Here is a 19465-nt window from a genome sequence, read left to right on the forward strand (position 1 = left end):
AGTCTGCCAGATATTCTGCAGGACACAGAGGAAAGCAACTGAAAAACTTTGCCAGTACAAGGTAGGGCAGTCCTTCAATTTCCTGCTTCTTTGAAAAGTTTGCCAGATATTCAGGGCCTGTAGGCTGAAGATGGATGCCCCAATATTGCAGAGAACTTTGGGTAACTGTCCAGGCAACCAAATGTCTCTGTTGTTAGATAATATTGCATCCTTCTGGGTCTTTGATGGAGTTGATAGTTATAGTTGCAGTTTTCCTTAGTTATGATAGAAAGTAAATTAGGTGTAAAACTTTGGATTCACTAAGATAGGATAGATAATTCATTTTCTCTGAATATGCTAACTACAAATGGACAGAATATTGTAAATGTAATCCTTACTTGATAACTGTTTTTGTTATATATAGTTTTACTATGTTAAAGTTAAAATATTTCATTTTTATTTAGACAAAAAGAAGTAAATATTGTAGGACATTAGCTTAAGATGTGTCACATTTGTTTATGCTGTGGAATATTTGTTTAATGATGCAAAGATGTGCTGCATTCCTTTTTTTGCCTGGCAATAAATATTTTAATTTTTTGCTTTATTTTTATGATGAAAAATAATTTTCAAGTTTCTTTCCTTTTTCTTTGCTATTTAAATACAAAGCTAGGCCACAAACAGGTACAACCAAGACGTTACATCTCACAGTTACACGCTCCTGTAGGATCTTCCTCCAAGTCTGACCACTGACCAGCCTAGCAAGGGGTGTGGGGAAGACTTTCTTAGGTAGCACCATCCTGAGGCTGGGGGATAGGGAGAGGTGTTGGGGACAAAGGTAGGTTCTCATACCTGGCTCCAGAGCCCCAGCCCCTGGACTGAAGGTGAACGGTGAGAATTAGTCCTTCCCAGGAAGGGAGAAAGAAGTCACCTACCTCTGCTATCACAGGTAACAACTTAACATCCTGGTTCTCTGGCTCCCAGGCACCCTAATGCCAACACATCTGATGCCTGATGCTGGCAGCGGTCCTGGGCTGGCAGCATCTTCACAGGATACTAGGGGTTCTGCCTTGGCAGCAGGTAGAGAACTTTCCACACAGCAGAATGGGTGTTGCGGGTGGGGGGTGGGGGAGGGTTGTGGGTTTAGTAATTTCTAGTCCCACTATAAAACCTTACTTTTGATTAGAATACAATACCTTCTCATATCTTCTCTACACAAACCAGCCAGCCAAGCTAAAAAGATAAAAATAAAGGAATCCAGAGGAAAAGAAAAACATAGTCATTGCACTCCCTTCTAATCCTATATACATATAAGTTGTTTTCTTTTCCACTTTTTTATTTTTGATTTTAAAAATGTTTTAGTTTATTATTTTTAAATAAATTCAGTGTTCACATTTCTATAAAGAATTTAATGCAGTTTCAAGGAGAGGGCAGGAGAGCAGTGCTTTTCCCGGCCTGCCTCTAGTCTGACTGCCCACCCTGATGCTTCGAGGTGCCTGGAAAAGCTTGTGGAAGAGATCTGTTCCCGGCTGGGCCTCCAAGCCCTGAGCTCAGTAGGCTTTGGAGAAAGCAAAGGGAAAGACTAGTTTACCGCGAAACTTTTGTTAAAAAATATTCATACACGTCAATGTGTATGCCTGTCAAGATGCTGAAGAGAACAAGAGCTTGGAGATATCCCATCCAGGCTGTGTGTGGGGGGGTGGCAGCACCCTCGCACCCACCTGTCCTTGGACGTCAGGTGCAGAGGAGTCCTGCCTTTCATCTTGGGCAGAGCCTGGCTTCCTAGTTCACGTTCGACTCCATTCTCTAAAACCTGTGCTGAGTCTTAGACTGCGCTGGCGGGAAGCACAAACCTTCAACTTGTATGCAAAAAGGTAGAAAAACAACTAGAATATAAAAGTTTTGTTAATATAAGGCCATCTGTTCAAGTCCACCTTGGAAGTCTGTAACAGATATTTAGATATTACATGAAAAGGCATCTTCAATATACTTTTTAAAAACATTTGAAGTAATTAGCTAAGAGTAAGTGTGTGTAAAAGAAATCATTTCCCTTTGAGGGCATTTTGTCCTTTGAAGGTGGCAGGGTGGCAGGGAGGCTGGGAGGCCACATGGTTAATACTTCAGCTTGCCACGGTCGCCATTGTCGTACAGCAGCCCCTCCCCAACTGCAATGTCTCTGGAGGCGATGAGGATGAGGTGAGGCACGCCACTGATGTCATGTAGCTTAGTTTGGCAATTCCCACACTTACTGTGATTGATCAGTCTCCCCAGGCGATTTGTTTCTCGAGTGGCATCCACACAGTAGGTTTTGTTCAGATATTGAAAATAGTACATGTAGCAGCCTGTGGAGGGGTCTTGTGCATACCGAGCCTCCTTCTTCTTAGCATCGGTGATGTCAATGAGGTCCCCCTGGTATTCGACCACAAAGTCTCCCCGGGAGAACTGCTTGGTGGCAATCACACCCCTGCCTTTTTCATCAATGAGATCAATCTTTCATGCCTTCTTCCTTTCGACTTTCAATCAGCTAATCAGTTTTTTTTTTTTTTTTTTCATTTCTTTGGACTGCGGCTCAGCTTTGCTCTTCCTGGAGCTCCTTTGCACCGGGTAGAAATCTGTGAGTTTTCTATTCTGCTGTGTTTTCTCTTGAGACTTTTTCCGAGGGGCCTGCTTGCCCTTGAGGGGCTTTTTCAGGGCCTGCTTGGCAACCACTGTATTGGTAGGATCACACAACAGGGGTGGAGTTTTTGGAGGTTCCGCTGCTTCAGATTTTTGGTTTGGAAAAGGTGCCAGGGGACCTCTCCCAGCATCTTGGATCTTCTGTTCATCGAACTTCATGGAGCTTTGGATCGTATTCCCAGCATTTCTTTTCTCTTCTTGCTTCCTGTAGATTCCCGCTAATGGCTTCCCCTGGCATTTGACCTCGTGATGTGCAACTGAGTCTCTTCCTGAAGAGAGGAAGCGCCTTCCTGAGCATTTGTTCGGACTCATGTAGGCATAGATCTTTGACTGCACAGTAAACACATTCTCCTGAAGCCCAGCTAGGCCCATGGTGGCACAGCTGGAGCCCTTGCCCTCACTGTGGCCCGGCCACCAGCGCTGCGGCCACCAGTGCTGCCTGGAAGGGGCCGCAGCGCCCCACAGCACCCTGCTTGCCCGTGGCCTGTAGCAGGGGGCCAGTCCGTGGTGCAGCCCAGAGCGAGCCGGGTGTTGTATTCTTCTATGCTTCATTTGTTTAACTGTAAAGCTGTGTTACTTTGCCTGTTTAAAACACCTGATTGGTCTAATAAGGAGCTGAACTGACCAATAGGAAGACAGGAGAAAGGATAGGTAGGGCTGGCAGGCAAAGAGAATAAAGAGGAGGAGAAATCTAGGCTTGGAAATAGAAGAAGAGCAAGAAAAGGATAAGAAGAGGAGGATGCCAGGGGTCAGCCACACAGCCACACAGCCACACAGCCACACAGCCACACAGCCACACAGCCACACAGCCAGCCACAGAGTAACAAGGAAAGAAAGAGATACAGACTAAAGAAAGGTTAAAAAGCCCAGAGTCCGAATGTAGTTAAAGAGAAATGGGATGATTTAAGTTAGAAAAGCTGGGGCTAGAAACAAGCCAAGCTAAGGCTTGATCATAAGTAAGAATAAGTCTCTATGTATTTATTTTGGAGCTGGGTGGTGGGCCTCCAAAGAGTTAAACAAACAAACAAACAAACAAACACTATAATTTGGCTTCCTGTTTGTTGACCCACCATGCTCTTAACCCAACTCAGAATCAGGCCTCTGTCTTTCTGTTGCGAGAGGCCCTGCTCCCTCCTGGGACAGGGAGCAATGACCTAGAGGAAGGTGGTTACATTTTCCTGATATATGTTCATTTTTCTGCTTCATGTCTGTATAACTGGAAAAGCCAGACCCCACCCCCGTTTACCTGATGAACTCCAAGCCCTAACTGTCCTCCTGGAATCTGTTCTCCATACCCATTGTCCTAACTGGGTTGACTGCCAGCAGTTCATTCTGACTCTGTTGGCTTCAGAGGTCAGAAAACATTGGGGGAAAGACAAGAAGGGCTTTTTTTTTTAACCTCAGCCACTGATGCAGAAGAGCTACTCGTTTTTGAGGCAGCTTTCCCATCCAAGCATCCTGATTGGGACCAGAGGTACACAGGTTCCTAGGAGGTAGACACTTTTCACTGGTAACTTTTGAATGGAATTCGGGGTGCAACTCAAAACCCATTAGTTTGTCTAAGACTACCGAGGATCACCAGGCTCCAAAGAGTCTCCCACAGCCTTTCTCGGGTGATTACAAGAAGCTTTCTGAATTTACACAATTACATCCATTGGCTCAGGAAAATGCTAAGGCATTAAATTTGGCTTTTGTCACCCACTCAACCCTGGATGGATAGCAGCAAAAACTACAAAAACTAGAGGGATTTTCAGAGGTGAATAGCTCCCAGCCCATCCGAGTGGCCCAAGGGTTTACGATAACCGAGACACTTAAAAACAAAAGCAAGCTGCATTTGCTGCTGATTGAGCCACACATTCAGACAGGCTAAGATTATGCTGGCTGCTTTCCAGTTTTCCCTGAGCTCCCTACTGCTTGTGTCCAAGGGAGAGATCTAAAAAACAAAAACAAAAACAAAAAAAAAAAAAAAAAAAAAAGGAGAAGATGGGGAAGGTCCTATTGGAAAGGAATCAATGTGCTCACTGTAATGGAAAAGGGATACTGGAGAAATGAATGTTCAAGCTATTGTGGAAAGCAATGACCCTCCCCACCACAAGGGAGATGTAGAGTGAGTCAGAATAAAGAGGCCAGGGCTCTGCTCTCTTAGGTCCCCAAGAGTCCTTGGTCATTCTATCAATAAGAGGCTACCCAATTAAGATTTTGGTATACACTGGGGCAGAGATTTCCATTTTAAAATCTCCAGTGGGGCCAGTTACCGATAAAAAGATGGCAGTACAGGAATCCACAGACACAATTAAGGGCCTTAAAGAATGGTCAGCCTGGTCCACAAACAGGTGATTCACTCCTTCCTAGTTGTCCTAGATTGTCTTTTCCCCCTTCTATGCAGAGATCTTCTAAAACTAGTCACCATCAACCCCTTTAGTGCTCAAGAAACTGAAATTTCCTTTGCACATGACTGCCAATTCAGCTTAACTGCCCTCTGTCCGAATAATATTTCCTAGCTCTTCCAGACTTCACAGCAGAAACAAACCCATACCCAGGGACCCTGTTCCAGGACTTGCAACAACCGTTTCCTAAAGTATGAGCTGAGACATCCCCCAGGCTTGAGGGCACACCACAAATGAGGGCCTAGAAATATCCCATGAACCAAAAGGCTAGACTAGGAATTGCTCCCCATATCAAGAGTCTGTTGGAAGCTAGCATCCTTACCTCTATTCCAGTTGGCTTGGAATATGCCTTTCTTGTCTGTCTACAAGCTAGGGTCCTCAGACTATTGGCCAGCCCAAGATCTCTGTGAGGGAAATAAACAGACTGAAATCATTCATTTTACTGGTCTAAATACATACATTTTGCTCAGTCTCCTCCTGTCAGACCAAGAGGTCTATAGGGTTCTAGACCTTGAGGATGCTTTCTTTCATTCTCCCTGTGCCAGGGAGCCAGCCTATATTTGCCTTTGAATGGGCTGATCAAGTGTCCAATGAGACTAGCCAGCTAACATGAATATGACTACCCCAAGGGTTTAAAAATTCCCCTAGACTCTTTGGGGAGGCATTACAAAAAGACTTACAGGATTCAGGGTGTCACACCCTGATTAAACTCTACCCTAATATATAGATGATATTTTCTGGCAGTATCCAACACTGCCATATTAAAGACACAAAGGACTTGCTACAGCTGCTCCAGACATTGGAATAGCATGTCTCCATGAAAAGGCCCAGTTCAGCTGAACAAAAGTCTCCTCTCTGGGATACAAGCTAGCTCAAGGTAGGAGAATTCCCCGTGCTGCCCAGAAGAAAGCAGTCCTCCAGATCTCCAATCCCCAAACCAAGAAGCAGGTATGAGAATTCTTGGGGTGGCAGGAAATTGCGGGCTCTGGATTCCTGGGTTTGCAGAAATAGCCCAGCTTACTTATTCTGCCACGGTTGGAGACCAGACTTTGAAGTGGACTGAAACAGAGGAACAAGCTTTCCTGGAACTAAAGCGGGCTCTAACCCAAGCCCTAGCTTTGGCCCTACTTGATGTCACTAAACTCTTCCACTTTTACATCCATGAGACTCAGGGTATTGCAAAGGACATGTTGACGCAGACCCTGGAACCTTGGTGGAGGCCCATAGTGTGTCTGTCTAAGCATCTGGACCTGGTGGCCTCTGACTGGCCATCTTGTTTTTGTGCCATAGTCACAACTGCTATCCTGGTAACGAAAGCTGACAAACTTACTCTGAGCCAGGACCTGACTCTAACAGTTCCCCCCATGCCGTGAAAACCCTCCTAAGAGAGGCAAATGGTCAGTGGGTGTCAAATGCCTACATCACTCAATATCACAGTTGGTTGCTCGATCAGCCCCATCTCACTTTTGCTTCTGGACAGAGTCTCAACCCTGCAATATTGATGCCTGACAATAACCTCGAGGACTTGCTGGACATTTCTCAGGCTACTTGCCCAGACCTCCAGGGGACTCCCCTGCCTGAAGCAGAGGCTGATTTTTTTTAAACCAATGGAAACAATCTTGTCATCAACAGAATCAGGAGAGCCAGGGCAGCAGTACCTACCCAGTGGCAAGGGGCAAAAGAGTCCCCATCATTAAGCTGAGGGAACTAGCCCCTGGTGAGAAATGGGAAGTTGGCTTCACAGAGACAACACTTCCTCGTGTTAGTGTTTGTGAACACCTCAGGATGAATAAAAAGCCTTTGCTACCTGGAGGGAGACTTTTCTGACAGTGGTCAAGACTCTTACATGAGATTATTCCTAGGTTGGGGCTGCCCTGTCAATTGGATCATAGTGGATCTGCTTTTACCTCATTTATAGCTCAAATAGTCAGTAGGCCGTAAACACAACCTGGAATCTCCACTGTGCCTACCAACCTCAGAGCTCTGGGAAGGTCAAATGTATGAACCCTCTCTAAATACATTTTGGAAACCAGTGAAAATTGGTCTGACCTTTTACTCCTGACCCTTCTTAGGGCAAGATGCACCCCTCACAAAGCAGGATTCACCCGATGAGATTCTATTTCGAAGGCCACCCTCCTTGTTGCCCTATTTAAGAGACCATATCATTGAGGAGATTACGAATTAGTTTCTTTCACAGTATCCCCAGTCTCTCCAAAAGGTCCAGATTGCAGTCCGGTCTAGGGTTTGAGATATCCTTCCAGTTCCCTCCTTGGTGCCCTGTCATTCATACTGATCCAGGACTACACACAAGAAGTTTCAGAAAGAAGGACTGACAACTGCTTGGAAAGTACCTCATACTAGGCTGAGTTCAGTCACCGTTAACTGGATTCACACCTGTCTTCATTACTCCCATGCCAAACCTGTTCCAGACCAGGACCAGAAAGTAATTGTCTCACCCCCAACATACACTCCAGCTAAGACTCTCTTGTAAATTGAACTCCTATTTGTTTATATATTCCCTCTTAGTGTGGGTAGGCCGTCTACTTATTCCTTCAATCTCACGTGCTTTCACACTGAAAAGTGCTGGCAGAAGCTAACCAGACTGAAGGGTCAAATAAGCCCATATTAAAGACTGATCTCATGAAACTCTTAAACCTTCCCACTGATAAGGCTGGAGGTTACCTGCTGACAGGCTTGGGAGAAACGTCTTCTAGCATCACACTGAAGAACCAAAGCACCCCCATTTCAAGCAAGCCCCTCACCCCAGCTTGAAACAGGCCTGAGTTTCAAAATTCTCAGAGCTGCTGACATAGGACAAACTCAGGATGTTTGAAGAGCCATCTGGTAACAACTGATTAACCATTGAATGCCCCAAGGCCAGAGATGGTCAAAGGTACAAAGTCAGGATGATTGAAAGACTATCAGGTAGCAATTGATTAACCATAGAATGCCCCAATGCAGGAGGTAGTCTACAAAGTTTGACAAACAACCGGTTAAAACTACAAAGTAAGATAACATAGAAATTCTGAAGCCCCTAAAACTTGAGCCAATCAGAATTGTACCCATACTAGCACCCCTAAATGATGTAAACTTATGGTTTTTGCCTTTAAAAACTGAGCTCGCAGTGGGGCAGGCACCTCCTCCAGCCTCTACTGTGTTGGATGGCTTGAGGTCCCTGTGGTCTCTTTGGGGGTCTCGTGCCCAGGGCACAACAACACACAATTGTTTAAGTGTTAAAAAAAAAAGACAGAATTTTACATATGTTCCTGTAAACAGGAAGAGGATTTAAAAAAAAAAGAGCCCCAAACAAAAGGTCACAATGTAACCAAGAAGAGGAATACTTCTGTCCCAAATGGATATATACAGCCATTGCCATGTGTTTAGGGGTCCCAAATGAAACCGCATTTCTTTATGGAGGACACCTACGAGGTTTGCTCCAACCCTGCAACTAGTAATCCTGTGTACCTACAAGTAAACAACCTTCTATATTTTTCTTGGGTTGTTGGTTCCTCGTGGTGTATAAGATTATATTCAACTAGGCATGATTGGGGGGCTCTGTTTACCATCCAAAGCAGGCTATATTAGACACCCCCTCTACCCTATTAGCCTGATAGCCCAATTGGAAAAGCCTCTGGTCTCTCCTCCTCCTTCTCCTTTGTTCTTCTCCTCTTCCTCCTCCTCCCCCTCAAAGTAACCTGGAGCCAAGAGCTCCTTTGGGAGCTTTTACCACCCCTGGATATATGTTAATTAACTCCACTCCTGAACTGACCTTTTATTATACTTCAGGAAATGCACCACTTCCTAAATTACATACAGCCTGAGGTGGCACAAGACTGCTGGACTTGTTTAAAAGCCAGACTTCCTTACTGTATTGGGAATAACTGCATCCTCCAACTGGTCTGCTTGTCTGTCCCCAGAAATGCCCATTATGGAAACATCTCAGGTCTGGGGGGCAGGGGCTGTGTGTGTGTGGAGTCCCTGCAAGCTTGCTTTCTTTCTTTCTTTCTTTCTTTCTTTCTTTCTTTCTTTCTTTCTTTCTTTCTTTCTTTCTTTCTTTCTTTCTTTCTTTCTTTTTTAAGATTTATTTATTTATTATGCATACAGTGTTCTGCCTGCATGTGGGCCTGCAGGCCAGAAGAGGGCACCAGATCTCATTACAGATGGTTGTGAGCCACCATGTGGTTGCTGGGAATTGAACTCAGGACCTCTGGAAGAGCAGTCAGTGCTCTTAACCTCTGAGCCATCTCTCCAGCCCCCCTGCAAGCTTTATAGCAGGCAGGAAATGATCCATGAAGAGACAAGAATGAAGCTTGGTTCAGTTTGATTTAGGTCTTTGAGAATCTGACACCAGTTCATTTATTTTAGCCACATTTAAAAGCACAGTATAATTTTGAAAAAAAAAATTTTAAATAACAATTAACTCAGTCCCGTGAGTACAACAAAACTTAAGACGTAGTTACGCTGAAGCTTTTGACTTAGAAGCAATGCTTAACACCAGGCGAACTCTGGGAGTCCAGTCAAAGAGAGAGAAGAGGGATTCTGTGAGCAAGGGGCACCAAGATTATGATGGGGAAATCTACAGAGACAACCAAACCAAGCTAGTGGGAACTCATGAACTTTAGACCAACAGCTATGAAGCCTCCATGGGACAGGACTAGGCCCTCTGCATATCAAGACAGCCTGCTTGATCTGCTTAAGGGACCCCCTGGCAGTAGGATCAGGATCTATCCCTGGTACATGAACTGGCTTTTTGGAGCCCATTACCTATGGTGGGACACCTTGCACAGCCTTGAGGCAGGTGGAGGGGCTTGGACTTGCCTCAACTGAATGTACCAGGCTTTGCTGACTCACCATGGGAGGCCTTATCTTTTTGGAGGAAGAGATGGGGGGTGGTTTGGAGGGGGAAGGCTGGGGGAAGTGGGGGGAAGGATGAAAAAGGGATCTGTGGTTGGTATGCAAAATGAATAAAAACTTTAATAATAAAAAATTTTAAAAAAAGAAACAATGTTTAAGAGCAGGGTTTAGGGAGAATGACTGTGGTAAACACAATCCCTGTGGGAGTCAGGATTTGGCTTGTCTCTAAAATAATATAGAAGTCACTTAGGCTATTGTAAAGTACAAATGATATCTCTCTCAAGGATGAGTTTTATGGCCTAGAAGAAATATTCAAATTTAGGGGGAAAGGGTCTGGAATAAGTAAAACAAATTCTGGGAGATACGGGCAGAGCCTGGCTCATCGGAGAGCAAAGGATCACCAGGTTGTAAACTATCTCCTTTCCGAGCATTCCAGGAGGAACAGCTAAGCATCTCACATCATTGAAGAGATAAATTGTGTTTCACTTTGCGGGCTTTCCTGTGCTTATGTGTACACAAAGATGTTTTTGCCCTCTACACTCATGTCTTGTCACTGCAAATTACCTCCTTGCTAATTCTCCCCTTTCTGCCTCTTGTCTCGTGTTATATGAGGCTCATGATTATTCTGAACATAGAAACTTATTTCACTTCCACTGGAACTTGGTTTGCCAGTCCCACTAGTCTCATTGACAATGTGACCTCAGAACATCTGTAATAATATTCTGTTTTATGTATGGCTGTGCATGTACTCCCCCAAGTGTGCGCTTATTCAGGACCAGAGGAGGGCACCTTTTCTTCCCCTTTGGGCTGCCCCACCAGTGATACAGGAGTGCAACCCCTCTCCTTGGCCCAGTGTTGCTAGGAATGGGGGTGGTAGGCACTGCTGCATTGAGTGCTATGGTTCTGATAAGAAGAGAAATGGGCTTACAACAGATGAATCATCAGCTAGGTGCAGACATTAGACGCCTTCAGTTCTCTAGTGATACGCTCCATGCCCAGGTAGAGTTCTTGGCAGAAGCAGGTCCCCCAAACCAGCCAGGCTTAGATTTGGTTTTCATGTTCCTGAGAGGTCTTTTTGTGACAGGAGGTGAGGTGTGTTGCTAACAAGTCAGCACTTAGCAAAGAGACCTTACAGAAGGTTAGTTGATTTAGATAAGGGACCGCAGGAGCTTGAGCCAAATAATTCCTAGTACCATAAAACGTTTGATTGGAACCTGTGACTCAGAATCCTCCACTCTGGCCTGGCTGGCCCCTTGCTCCTCCTCTTTATAGGACTTGTTGTGGGACCTTGTATAGCAAATTGCCTTTTAAAGTTCACCAGACAAAGACTTGCCTCAGTTAAGCTACTGATGGTACTGAGTATTTATTCCTTAGCTAAGATCAAAAAAAAAAAAGATTTCAAAATAACTAGAGAAATGGGGAGTGAAATGACTAAGGCAAACACTATTTTGTTCCAACTTTATTTTGTGTCTGCCTAAAAACGTCTCATCCTTCCACCCCCCAACAGCTACAACTGCCTTGGTAACACTTTGGGGACTGTCCATGACCCTGACCATGGTCCAGATATATTAACCAAAATAGTTGATGTTTGGGCAGCTTAAACATAAAACTAAAATAACTAGAAGGAAGTGGAAATAAAAAAAAATACTGCTGAGATTTTGCAAAAAAGCAAATCCCTCCCTAATGTGTCCCTTTCCCTCAGAGCACTGACGTAATTGTGGTTTTGTCTTTTAAAACACTTAACCCTGAGCTTGGTCACCAAGAGACTTTACAGAGGCATGAGCCTGCCATCAGTCTGGCCATTAATAAAAGGACGCAACACTTTGAACTGGTTTAATCAGTGTGGTGGTTAAGAACTATCTTGGGTGGATCGTTTCAAGGTATATGATAGCAGGCCTGGCCCTCATTCATATTCTTAGCTACTGTACCCTCCAATTTCTCATTCTTACAACATTTGGAATAAAAACTATGAATCGCTTTCAATTGCACTCATGAAAATGTACTTGATAAAACTATAATAAATATGATTAAAATATTCAGTTTTATCTGTAAACTAGGAGAAATTAATGGACTCCTGAGACCTTTGTGTACTTTTCTCTCTAGAATGACTGGTCTTCACTTTTTTCTTTGTTTTTCAGTTAATTTTTTAGGTAGGCATATAAATTAATAGGCTTCATTTAAGCATTTTTATACATAAGTGCTATTGTGCTTTGTTCTTAATCATTTCCTTCCCCCATGCTCTCTGTCTCCTACTCCTCTCATGATCTCTTTCTTAGTTACATGACCACCCATACTCACACATAATATATAAATACAAACACTTTTACATAATTTCAAATCTATGCTGGGCATATAAAACACACAGTATTTGTGTTTCTGATTTTAGCTTCTTTCCCTTAACATAATGATGTATAGTTCCACCCATTTTCCTACAGATGTGTTGATTTACCTTTTCTCTATGACTGAATTAAATAACATTTACATACATGCATACATTTTCATTATCCATTCATCTGTTGATGGACACCTAGGCTGGTTGCATTGCCTAGCTATTTTGAACATTACAGCAATAAACATGGGTAGGCGAGTATCTCTTGGAGTCTTTCAGGTATATACCCAAGAAGGCATAGCTGGATCATGTGTAGTTCTAGTTTAGGGGTGTGTGTGTGTGTGTGTGTGTGTGTGTGTGTGTGTGTGTGTGTGTTGTGCATATGTGTGTGATGAATTTCCATACTGATTTCCGTAGCAGCAGTACCAGTTTACATTTACACCAGCAGTAACAAAGTTTCCTCTTTAGCCACAGTCTCATCAGAATTCTAGTTATTTTTTTCCTTGAAGATAACCAATCTGATTTGGATAAGATAGAATCTCAGAGTCGTTATAATTTGAATTTCCCCAATGGCAAATATATTAAACTTTTTTTCAAATACTTAATTTTCATTTAGATTTTTTATAACATAATTGTTTTTGATTCCTTGGGAAAGTCACATCATGCACCCCAATCCTGCTCACCTCTCAGTCCCTCCATATCCTCCCCTCACCCTTGCAGCATTTCCGCAAAAGAAAAGCCCCCCAAATCAATTAAAAACAAAACAAAACAACAAAAAAATCCTCACTCTTCTGTCTTTCCAGCTTCTAATTCATTCATCCTAGTGGCATTGGGAGCTGTGGTGTGTCACACAGTTACACCCTTTTGTTCCATCAGCCCCATCCACAAAATGTTCATTGCAATGAGTCACCGGTCAGGTTCAAGGCCTCTGGCACACCATCATCACTGGACCCTCACCCAAACTCCTCTTGGATATCCTGCTGATGCCCTGAGTCATGGAGATCCTGTGGTTATTGTTCTGCAGGACCAGTCCTTTCACACACTCCAGCAGGTGATAGATGGGGTAGATGTTAGGGTGAGCCAACCCAAGGCCCAGGATGTGGGTCTGAGTGGTAGCTGAGCTGGTCTGTCTGGGCCACTGGGACCCCTTAGGTGAGGTGCAGAGCCAGCTCTTCTAGGCCTGTGCCTTCAGGGCCAGCTCTCCCAAGTGCATGGGCCAGCTCTACCATGAGGGATGTGGCCAGCTCTCCTGCTGCAGTGTTCAGTGAGGGGCGGGGCCAGCTATCCTGGGACCAGTGAGGGGCGGGGCCGGCTCAGCCCAGCCCTTGGACTTCAACATGCATGGCTCCTATGACCTGTGGCAGCATGGGCCATGGACATCATCAGAGACCCCAGCTGCAGCAGGAACGTGGACACAGATATGGCCCTCGGCAGCAGCTCAGGCCTGGATGTCACCATGGCCCTGGTGGCAGCACAGGCCACCCAGATCAGTATGACCCTGGTGGCAGCAAGGCTCTCAGATGCCAACATGGTCTCAGGTGGCTATCCAGATCCTTGACATCTGCACAGCCCTTGGTGGTAATAGGAGCCACAGACATCAATTCAGACCTGGCTGCTGCTGGGCCATGGATCCAGACATGACCCTAGGCAGCAACCTGAGCCTAGATGACACCATGGCCCCAGGTGACAGTACAGGTCACTAAGATCAGTGTGGCCTCAATGGCAACATGGCCCTTGGGCACCAACATGATCACAGGTTATAGCCTAGATCCCAGGTGTCTGTGTGGCCTTTGGTGGCACCATGGGCCACAGAAATCAACACAGACCCCAGCTGTAGTAGGTCCACGGACCCACACATGGTCCTTGGCAACAGCCAGGGCTGGGATGTTACCATGGCGCCAGATGGCAGCATAGGCCACTGTGATCAGCATGTCCCCCACAGCAGCATGACCCTCGGACACCAACATGGCCCCAGGTGGTGGCTCAGACCCCAGGCATCAGCACTGCCTTTGACGGTTTTAGGAGCCACTGACATCGACTCAGTTCCTGGATGCTTTAGGACCATAGACTCAGACATGGCCCTCAGCAGCAGCCCTGACTGGGACAACACTATGGCCCAGGGTGACAGTGCAGGCCATTCAAATCAGCATGGCTCCTGCAGCAGCATGGCCCTTGAACACCAACATGGGTCCATCTGGTAGCCCAGACCCCTGGCATCAGCATGACCTTCAATGGAATCAGGAGCCATAGACATTATTAACACAGACCCTGGCTGTGGTAGGGCCATCGACCTAGACATGGCCCCTAGTTGTAGCCCGGGCCTGGATGTCATCATGGCACCTTGTGGCAGTGCAGACTACTCAGATCTGTATGGCCACAGCTGCAGCATGACCTCAGGTCCCCACATAACCTCAGGTGATGGCCCAGACCCTGGGTATTTGCATGGCCTTTGGTGGTTATTAGGACCCATGGTACAGGCCATGGACCCAGACATGGCCCTATGCCATGGCCCAGGCTTGGACATCACCATGGCCCCCAGTGGCAACACAGGCCATCCAGATTAGCATAGCCCCAGCAGCAGCGTGGCCCTTAGACACCAACATGGACTCAGGTGTCTGACCATACTCGTCATCTGCATGGCCTTCACTGGTTACTGAAGCCATGGACATCAAACACAGACCCTAGCTGCTACAGGGCCTCGGACCCAGACATGGCCCCCAGCAGCAGGTCATGCCAAGATGTCGGTTTTCCTCCAGTAGCAGCACAAGCCACTTAGATCAACATGGCCCTAGTGGTGGCACAGCCCTTGGATATCAAAATGGCCACAGATGGTAGCCCAGACACTGAGCATCCCTGTGGCCTTGGTGGCAACATGGGTCATGGATATCAACACAGACTATATGCTATATCTGTCTTACCTTTTAGAAACAGCTTCTACCCTCTACTCCTGTGACTAGACTACTTCATGTGTGAGGAATGTGGCCTATGACTGGGCTAAGACTGTCCATTCTATATCTATCTTACCTTTGAGACACAGCTTCTACCTTCCTTGCCTGCCACCAGAGAACTGCAGGTGTGAGGCTTATACTGTGGCAGGTCTAAATGTCCTAAATCTGTCTTACCTTTTAGAAACAGCTTTTAATTTCAGCTCCTGTGACAAGAGAACCACATGTATGAGGACTGTGGGTTTACATTGGGTAGAACTGTCCATGCTATATCTGTCTTTCCTTTTAGAAACAGCTTCTAACTTCATTTCATGCCACCAGAGAAGTGCATGGATCAGTCCTGTGGGCTTATACTGGCATGGGCTGTTTATCCTATATCTGTCTTACCTTTTGAAAACAGACATTATCGTCCTCTCCTGCCACCAGAGAACTACATGTTTGAGGCCTGTGGGCATATAATGCTGCAGGACTGTCCATCTTACATTTCTCTTACATTTTAGAATCAGCTTCTACTTCCTCTCCTGTCACCAGAGAACTGCAGGTGTCAGGCCTTGGGCTTAAACACGGCAAAACACCAATGTACATCAAATAAATTAAAATAATTAAAAAAAAGGTGGATGGCTCCTCAGGAATGACATTAGAGCTTGAACTCAGACCTCCACATGCACACATGTAAGCACACACATAAACAAATAATGGACTGATTAATTGTAGAAGGAAACATGGCAAACGCAAGCCAAATTCTGTCTGGAAGGTCCAATCTTAAAATCAGGCTCTTGTAAATAGAAGTTTCTGTCCTGCCAGCAACTCCCAAATATCCAGCAGCTGCTTTCCAAATTACCACACAGAGGCTTATATTAATTATAAATGTTCAGCTGGTAGTTCAGGCTTATTACTAACAAGCTTTTACACTTAAATTAACCCATAATTCTTATCTATGTTTAGCCACGTGGTTTGGTATCTTTTCACAGTACTACATTCTCATCTTGCTTCCTCTGTATCTGGCTATTGACTCCTGACCCCACCCTTCCTTTTCCCAGCATTCCTAGTTTGGTCACCCCACCTATACTTCCTGCCTGGCTACTGGCCAATCAGCGTTTTATTAAACCAGTTCGAGGGACAAATCTTTACAGTGTATAGAGCATTATTCCACAGCAGGCTCCAGCAAGACTCATACCAAAATAGCCTTCCTGAACATGCTCAGAGTTTAGAAAATGTTACCTCTGTGAAAAATGGAAACCCTTGTGTAGACTTGAAAACCATAAACAGATGACAATGATCAAGCATGGTGTATCCCATGGATAAGTAAACTGAGGGATAGAAAAAAGCACATGAGTACTGGGGATGTAGCAGTTGGTAGAGTGTTTGCTTAGTATCCACAAGGCATTGAATTCAAACCTCAGCTGAATACTGTGAAGGCATGTGAGAAAAGAGCAAGAGGAAGTGATACAAATATGATACAGGTATACCAAAGGAGAAAAGTAAGTGATAAAGGGGAAATAATAGTCAAACAGAAATGGTTGATAATTTCCCCCTAAAAATGTCATTAAGTTTAGAACTTATACCTAGATCCCTCATTTAGTAAATGCTACAGGGCAGTTACAACACAGACACTGCCAGAAGGTAGTAGAGTTGTTAAGTTTTTTCACAGTATACCTGTCTATGTCAACTGCAGAATGCCACAACACATTTTGAGAGAAAAGAATTATCCTCCTAGAGTTGTATTCTTAACCAAAGTATCACTTAAGGATGAAGTTACAACAGATAGACCTCTGGACTTCCAGGAAGCTCCTTCAAGAAAAGCTTTGTTGCTTCAGCTGCTAGATAGCAGTCCCATGCTAAAGGTCAGCTATGAGTGCCTTCAGCTATGACCTGCGCTGCCAAGAGCTGATTTCTCCAAGATCACACATTCCCAAACAGACCACCTCCAGGACTGATCCAGGTGAGTGGAGCAGTGGCATTTGTTCTTCAGAAAGGCAGAACAGGTTACTTTTAGCATTCTGCTTGGGATCAAAGACGACTTTTGTTGAACTACATTAATGACACACAACTGCTTCTGCCAACACTGACCTCTTTCTGTCTCTTTACCCTTTCCTTAGGCCTGTATTCTAAATAAATTTCATACATACTAAATTCCATATGGAAGGCAGCTTCCTCTGAACTCATGTCGGTTTGTATTTAAGTATTTTGGTACATGCACGTACGCAATACACGTTTAGGAATATATATATATATATATATGTATTTAGGAATATATATAATGTATATAGACATATAAAAATATACATATGTGAATATATAGACACACATATATAAAGTGCCTTATCTGTCTCTGTCTCTCTGTGTGTGTAACAACAAAGAAGAGGCCATGAATTTGAAAGAAGGGGGAAATGCATGGGAGGAGTTGGAAGAAGAAACAGAAGAGAGGGAATGATGTAATTACAACTTCAAAAAATAAAATACATATTATTATTTTTAAAAAGACCGAGTAATGGCCCAAACTTGCTTAGATTAATTTGTGAGACTTGAATTACTGAACTCAGGCTCTTGAAAGACACCAGAACTGGAATATGTGCACTTTAAGAATTTTTTTCTTTTGATTGTGTCTTTCAAAGCCATAATGGTGTGATGCCAGTCACCTGACATGATCCTATAATATTATAATGAGTCCATGGGTATCTTCCTCGCACAGAGAAACTAGAGGGCTCCAGGGGTCCCGTTGCCAATCAGGAGATTAGCGAATCACATTGAGTACCCATTCTGATTGGGTAACATGTTGCCAGGCAGAGGAACCATCCAATCATACTCAATATGTATATTGGATCTGATAGGTTTGTTATCCAATCAGATGTCGAGTTGGTTCATCACATGGCATAATGGCACGCGCATAGTATGTCACCTCAGAAACTGCCATTTTCTGACTTCGGTCATGGCCACTTCCTCGGTCGCCCTGGCAGGTGCCTCCGCTATGGCCGCTGTGGAAGAGCCAACTGCTGTGGAGGAGTCAAAAGCTGTGGACAAGCAAGGCTCTGATACATCTAAGGAGGCTGTCAAAGTCCCAAAGCCTAAAAAAGCCACCTCAGAGAAGAAGCAGCAGCCAGAGAAATGCCGTCGCTCTTTCCGCCTTCTCCAGCGCCAATGTATGAAGGAAGATGAGCGCCAAGCTGCCCACCTCATCAGACGCTGTAGGAACAGCTTCGCCATTTATTTTCCCAAGGTGCTAAGAAGAGTCCATGTGGGCTTCACCCTTTCCGAGAAGTCCGTGAGCATCTTGGATTCATTTGTGAAGGATATGTTTGAAAGAATCGCTAATGAAGCAAGCAACCTGGCCCGTCAAAACAAAAGCTCGACAATCAACTCTAGAGAGATCCAGACTGCTGTGTGTCTTCTGCTTCCTGGCAAGATCTGCAAGCAAGCAGTGGCTGAAGGCACCATGGCCCTGGTCCGGTACATCTCTAGCAAGTGAATGGCTTCGACTTCCAACAAAACCCAAAGGCTCTTTTCAGAGCCACCACTTTTTCTAAGAGAGCTGTAGCATCAGCTCAATTTGACCTTAGGAAGGCCCACCCCCACCCCCTGCCCCTTCTTTGAGCATCCCCAATTCATTTTAAAAATAAAATGTTGTTTGTTAGAATATACACTGACTCCTCCAATTTATTTGGAGTTCCACCGGCAAAGTGGTAGATTTTTCTTAGATTGTAGTTTGTCATTTCTTTCATTTTATTGAAAATATAAGGCAGGACAGCCAGACACAGTGGACTCTGAGAGAAAGGAGGGTGGAGTCAGAGGAGTCCCCAGGAGCCACGGAGGAGCAGGACATGCTGGAGGACAGGCATAGACACAAGTTACTTGTGACAGAATATAGATTAATAGAAATGGGTTAATTCAAGTTGTAAGAGCTATTTAGTAATAAGCCTGAGCTATTGGCTGAACATTTATAAGTTAAAAAAATATATTTTTCCTCATATAATATATCCTGATTATAGTTTCCCCTCCCTCTACTCCTCCCAGTTCCTCTCCACATCCCCTCCCATCCAGATCTACCCCTTTTGTATATCTCATTAGAAAACAGACTTCTAAGGGATAATATATAACATAAATATAATAATATATAACATAATGCTATATTATATAATAATGTGTAATATAATAATATATAATATAATGTAATGTAATGTAATATAATATAATATAATATAATATAATATAATATAGTATAATATGATAAAACAAAAACTAACATCAAAATTTGCAGAAGAAACAGAGACCCACTCGTTCACACTCAGGGATCCCATAAA

At 44.4% G+C, this 19465-nt stretch overlaps 2 protein-coding genes across 2 annotated transcripts; one reads left to right on the forward strand and one right to left on the reverse strand.

The window, feature by feature from the left end:
* Positions 1 to 2088: 2088 nt before the first annotated feature.
* On the reverse strand, positions 2089 to 3039 carry LOC131900118 (N-lysine methyltransferase KMT5A-like). The gene is given in 1 exon segment (XM_059251498.1): positions 2089 to 3039. A coding segment is annotated over 1 exon segment (936 nt). The 5' UTR covers positions 3025 to 3039.
* A 15035-nt stretch (positions 3040 to 18074) lies between these two features.
* On the forward strand, positions 18075 to 18723 carry LOC131899594 (late histone H2B.L4-like). Its single transcript, XM_059251101.1, has one exon. The coding sequence runs from the start codon at positions 18097 to 18099 to the stop codon at positions 18631 to 18633; it is 537 nt and encodes a 178-aa protein (XP_059107084.1). The 5' UTR covers positions 18075 to 18096; the 3' UTR covers positions 18634 to 18723.
* Positions 18724 to 19465: the final 742 nt, after the last annotated feature.

This window comes from Peromyscus eremicus, chromosome X (genome assembly GCF_949786415.1).
Source record: "Peromyscus eremicus chromosome X, PerEre_H2_v1, whole genome shotgun sequence".
Lineage (NCBI taxonomy): Eukaryota > Metazoa > Chordata > Mammalia > Rodentia > Cricetidae > Peromyscus > Peromyscus eremicus.